The 6235-nt window shown below is 33.7% G+C and overlaps 1 protein-coding gene across 1 annotated transcript; it reads left to right on the forward strand.

Moving 5' to 3' along the window:
- The first annotated feature begins 547 nt into the window (after nt 1-547).
- LOC137806492 (uncharacterized) lies at nt 548-2473 on the forward strand. The gene is made up of 2 exons (XM_068606642.2): nt 548-1106; nt 1838-2473. Exons 1-2 carry the CDS (start codon nt 770-772, stop codon nt 2371-2373), a joined length of 873 nt encoding a protein of 290 aa, XP_068462743.1. The 5' UTR covers nt 548-769; the 3' UTR covers nt 2374-2473.
- The last annotated feature ends 3762 nt before the right edge of the window (nt 2474-6235 follow it).

Consider the following 6235-nt stretch of genomic DNA (forward strand, 5'->3'; position numbering starts at 1 on the left):
TTGTTACTACATTTTCATCTTCTTGCATGATAGAAAAATGGTTCTTAGGATTTTGTCAAAACTCTAGAGTTAATTGTTATTATATATGTAGTAAAATATTCCTTATGTTCTTCTTACTCTCTAAAATTCTATTATTCGAATTCATTATCTACTATTAGACAAGACTTGTGAACAACATCTTTTCTTTGCTAAATTTGAAGATTAATTTGAAAAAGAACATGTTAATTTAATCTAAGAATTAGAAATAATCAATAATATAATTTTCCTTTATATTTAATCAAACCAATTACTTGTTAGTATTTATAAAACAATAAATAAATAAAAAATTGTAAATTTACTTTGAAAAAAATAAAGTATAGATTATTATAATAGTTTTCTCATAAAATTATTCCTAATAAAATGTGATACGATGAATATTCTAGCCTTATTTTTTTGAATGTTTAATATCTTATTCATAAATATTTTGATTTATGTTTAAATATTGTAATTAATGTTTTGAAATGTATTATAATTATAAAAGATTTGTGATGGGAAGCTATTGGGCTTATTTAATTGGAAATCTGGGCCCTTATCTGGAAGCCCAAGACCCGAAAGAGACCTAAACACAAAACCAGGTTTTCATTTGACATTTTACAATCCCCGGTGGTTCTTTCTTTCTCTGGTTGTGGCCGTTGCTCGCTTGCAGGGACTGTGTAAGGGATCAGAGAAGCGAACAGAGAGAATATAATTTAAGAGAAGAGAGAAGGAGGAAGGGTTTGGGATTGCAGAAATGGCGCATCAAGGGGAACCAACCAAGCTGCGGTGGGGCGAGCTGGAGGAGGACGACGCCGAGGATCTCGACTTCCTCCTTCCGCCGCGGCAGGTCATAGGGCCCGACGACAACGGCATAAAGAAGGTCATCGAGTACAAGTTCGACGAGGATGGCAACAAGGTCAAGATCATCACCACCACGCGCACCCGCAAGCTTGCCAACGCGCGTCTCAGCAAACGCGCCGTCGAACGACGCTCCTGGCCCAAGTTCGGCGACGCCGTCCACGAAGACGTCGGCGCACGCCTCACCATGGTCTCCACGGAAGAGATCCTCCTCGAACGCCCCAAGCCTCTCGGTAACGCTTCTCTTCTCTGCGGAATCTATCTTTTATTACCATTTTCATCACAATTTCTCTGTTTTCTTTCTTAATTGCACTGTGGTAGTGTCTGTGCTGAATGGTAATGTCTGTGGTAATAAGCTATTGGAGAAAATACATATTCTGCAATTACATTGAGTTACTTCTTTCTGTTCACAATTCTGGATAACCTTCAGATACATCATGATATGGCTCTATTTGTGGCATTTTTTTGGACTTTCAATATGGTTTTGCGATAGTGACACTTGCACACTTTATTTTAGAGAGGTTGGGTGTGTTCGATTCCTATTTTCAAAAAAATGGTTTTAGTTTTCGAATGTAACTAAATAACATTGTTCGAAGTTGATTGTTGAATTGTGGGAGAGGTTGAATATCATGAAACTAAACAGGAAAAGAAAATATCTCTCTCAGTCGATTCTGTTTTTTGGTTTTAGGACACTTATGTGTCTAGAACAAATTTCAAAACCCAGTAGATTTTAATGAGAAATTGATTGGTGAAAACTGTAATAAAAAGAAGAATTAGAGGGAAATAGTTTTAAAACCAAAATAACAAAGTGAGAAAAGTCTCTAAATTACTGTGTTTTTAAAAACCTCTGTTTATGCATGATAGTGAAGACGTGAAGTTGAGGTCAGTGTGTTCTAAGTAATTATAGGAGTGTTATAGAGGAGAATAATAGGATTGATTACTGTGTTTGTGTGATTGTTAACAGGGTCCAAAACGGAGGAGCCGAAGACTGGTGGAGACCCGTTGGCTCAATTCCAGAAAGGTGCTGTTCTGATGGTGTGTAGGACTTGCGGGAAGAAGGGTGATCACTGGACCTCAAGATGTCCATACAAGGATCTGGCCCCACCATCTGAGGGATTCGTGGATAAGCCTGCAACATCAGATGGTGCAGCGGCAGCAGCTGGTGCAACCAAGGGAGCCTATGTGCCACCTGGTATGAGGGCGGGGGCTGAGAGGAGTAGTGGATCTGATATGCGGCGCAGAAACGATGAGAACTCTGTGAGGGTAACCAACCTTTCTGAAGACACAAGAGAGCCCGATTTGCTGGAGCTGTTCCGTTCTTTTGGTCCTGTAAGCAGAGTTTATGTTGCCATTGATCAGAAGACAAGCATGAGCAGGGGCTTTGGCTTTGTTAACTTTGTGAACAGAGAAGATGCGCAAAGAGCTATAGGCAAACTCAATGGGTATGGCTACGACAATCTCATACTTAGAGTTGAATGGGCAACCCCGAGGGCAAACTAAATGTTCTGTGTTTTTGCCCCTTTCTTATAAATGCTGTTTTGATCTATTTTTGTACTTGTTTTTGAGAGGATTTGCTATTTAAAACTATACATTCCTTCAACATCTTAACTTGCTTATTCATAATCAGGTATCATCATACCACCCTTCTACACTTATAAACTATCTCATTTTCAAACTAAAAAATGGTTGATCTTTCTTTGCTTAGGATCTTGTGGTATATCAAATTTCTTTCTTCCTAAGATTGTGTTTTCACCTTTTTTTCATGTTCAGAGTAAATTAAGGTTTCCTTTTTGTTTACACTCTCATCTTAATAGTAAGACATTAAATACCCATCACTAAATTGAACTCAGTTTTTCATTGTGTAGTATTTTTTCTATTTAAATGACTCTTCTATTTATGTTCAAAATATAGATAACTTGTCAATTATATTACTAATAATATAACTAACAAAATCATAGAAAATTGTATTTATAACGAAGAAAATCATTTGAATATATTAAGATTCCATTTTTAATTCATGTAAAGAAAGGAAGATAAATGTTGTTTTCGTTTCTTTTAATGGTTGCTACATATATTTGAGTCATTAATTTTAGAATAAAGGTTTCTAGAACACACATTTTAGATCTTATTTATTGAAAAAAAATATTACTCCTTTTGAATTGGGGTTTCAAGAAATTCAATTTTGATTTATGGATAGAACATTTGAGAATAATGAAAGTAGTGCTTCGGAATGATTATTCTGGAAACTTTCTCGAACAATCTTTCTAGAGCAAGTCCAACGTATAACATTTTGGAATGCCTAATTTATATCATTCAAAATGCGTTCCAAATTGGTGAATCCAGATAGAATTTGATATGTAAAAGATAGAGAGAAAGAGACTAAATATTATTGCGTTCATAAGTGTTTGAGTATAGTGAAAGAAAACCAATATATAGACTTAAGAATAAAGTTTTATATACAGTTCAAACAAAACAAGGCACATAGATGACCCAAACAACAGAAATAGAGAAAAAACAGAAAGCAACAAAAAGCAAAGTATTTTGTTAAAAACAATCAACCACATTATACTAATAACCCCCTCAAACTCAAGGTGAGGGACTTTTATGAACAAAATCATTCACATTGAGTTTGCGCCTAAGAAGTTGAAATCAAGTAGGAGAAAAATGCTTGGTAAGAAAATCAACCCAATGATCCAAACTAGGAACATGATAAACAAGTTTTTTGGACAACACTTGGTCCTAAACACAAAAATCATCAATTTCTCTGTGCTTGGTTCTAGAGTGAAACACTGGATTATGAGTTATGACAACAACACTTTCTGATTGTCACACAACATAATAGGAGTAGAGAAAGAAATGGACAGTTACTTCAATAGATTTTGAATCCATAAAATTTCAGCATAAGACTATCATCAACTTCATTGTTGGAACGAGCAATAACACGTTGTTTATGAGACCATCATGAAATAAGATTAGGGACCCATAAAAATTGTTGATCTGGAAGTTGACTTTCTATCATCAACATCAGAAGTCCAATCAGTAACACACAAGGCGATAATAGAAATGAGCTTGGAAACATAAGTAGGTTGCTTATGAAGACCATAAGAAAATGGTACCCTTAAGATACTAAAAAATCCTTTTAATAGCAGTCCAATGAGCTTCCAACTGATTTGACTTAAACTAGCATATTTTATTAACAACATAGTTGGTATCTAGTCTAGTAAGAGTAGCATACTACAATGCTCCAACAACTCATTTATAAAGAGTAGGGTTTAAAAAAATGTTTGATCCAATTTTTGAACAACTTACTAAAAGAAACCATAGGATTAGAAATAGTTTGAGCTTCAATTATCTCGGTTTTATACAAAAGATCTCTAATATACTTGTTTTGAGTCATCACCAAAAACTTATTTGGTTGATACTAAATTTCTACTCCTAAAAAGTAGTTTAGTCTACATAGTTGCTTAAGAGAGAAAATAGAGTTCAAACTATGAAAGATTTGTTGAATGAGAAAAGCAGATGTACTCGTAATGATGATGTCATCAACATATACTAATATGTAAACAATTTGAGGATTATGTTGGTAGACAAGCATAGAAGGATCAACCTTGCTCGAATAAAAGTCAAGTTGCAAAACAATAGTTTTAAGCTTGTCAAACCTATCCAAGTGTTTGTTTAAGATCATAGATATCCAAGTTGCAAGCCAGATTTTTGTGAGTAACCTCAAATCTCGGAGGTTCTATCATATAGATAGTTTCATCAATATTTTCATTAAAGAAGACATTATTAACATCCATATGAAACAAATCTCATCCATTAGTTAAAACAATTGTAAGGATATCCCAAATAATAATCGGTTTGATAATCAAAGACAAAGTTTCATGAAAGTCAAACCCTTGAACTTGATTGAATCCTTTGGAAGCTAACTTGGATTTGTATTTGTTAATACTACCATCAAAGTTTTCTTTAACCCGAAATACCCACTTGCAACCAACAATTTTTCTTTCAGGGGGAAGAGAAACCAAATCCCAAGTGGAATTTTGATAAGTTCTTCATACTCTTGTTTCATAGCAACAATCCAATTCGTATTTTTCAAGGCCTCGAAAACACTACTAGGTTCAATATTGGTTAACAACAATGAATGATGAATTCTTGGATTCGTAATAGCATATTTGAAACGAGTTGCATAGGATGATTTTTAAGAAGAGTCCTAAGTAAAGACTCAAACTTCGTAGAAACAACAAAAGGAACAATATGGTTAGACTAAGTACGTGTAATAAAGAATTTTGTGGGAGGAGAAAAATTAGGACTCAAATTAAAAAAATAAATTGCTAACAGACTTAATAGAAGGAGACTGTGAAAACATATCAACATAAGGAAATCTGATTTCATTAAAAATGACATCTTTAGAGATGTAAATTAGGTCATATTTAGAGAGATGTAGATAACCTTTATGGGAATTAGAGTAGTCGAGAAAGACGCAATTTTGTGAACAAAATTCTAGTTTGTGTTTACTATATGGTATAAGAAAAGGAAAACAAGCACAACCAAAGACTTTAAAAAAAAAATAGTTAGAAGTGTTTTTGTACAGAGTAATATATGAGACATAAAACTGTAATGAGGTAGTAGGTAATATGTTAATTAAGTAAATTGTTGTCTAAAATGAAAAATTCTCAAACTTCAAAGGAAGCGAAACTTGATGTAGTAAAGGTAGACCCAATTCAGTTACGTGTATGTGTTTAAGTGAGTATTCTTTGAACAATAGGCACTCCTAGTTAATAATTGACTATTGTTTGTCAAATAGTCACTCCTTGCTAAGAAACAGAAGTTGTACAAGTGGTGATTAACATATCACACAGTTTACTCATTAGAGAGGATTATCCCCTGTCGACGCATATGAAACTTGTACACTTTCTTCTATGCTGATAGAACATGAACATTGTTTTTCTATGAAGCTTTGTTGGTGCAAAATTTTTAGTAGTGTTTCAATATAACTTAGTCTCTTTGTTTTTTTGTTCTTCTTGAATTACTTTATATAGGTTTGGAAGAACGTAGCCATTATGAATTTATTTTTTACCGTTGAGAAGTTTTAGCTCTTTTAGATATCCTTTTACATCTGACGAGATTACTTAAGTAAGATGCATTAAATACACTTCATGTAGCATTAAATGCTCCTTTCTTGTTTTACGTAATATTCTCAATAGTTGGATGTGCTTATCTCTTCTTGGGGAGTGCACATTTGCTTAATTGTTTAAAGTCGTACAAATCAAATAACATTTCCATAATTGTCAATGTTAGTGTTAGGAAATGGTAGAAGAAAATTAACTTTAGTTCGAACTTAAAGAGATCTTGACGTTGACTT

The sequence above is a fragment of the Phaseolus vulgaris genome, chromosome 3, assembly GCF_051622355.1.
Source record: "Phaseolus vulgaris cultivar YP4 chromosome 3, ASM5162235v1, whole genome shotgun sequence".
NCBI classification, from domain to species: Eukaryota; Viridiplantae; Streptophyta; class Magnoliopsida; order Fabales; family Fabaceae; genus Phaseolus; species Phaseolus vulgaris.

Coding starts and splice junctions, on each gene's coding strand:
- LOC137806492 (XM_068606642.2), top strand. CDS start 770: ATGGCGCATCAAGGGGAACCAACCAAGCTGCGGTGGGGCGAGCTGGAG. Junction 1,107..1,837: donor CGAACGCCCCAAGCCTCTCG/GTAACGCTTCTC, acceptor GATTGTTAACAG/GGTCCAAAACGGAGGAGCCG.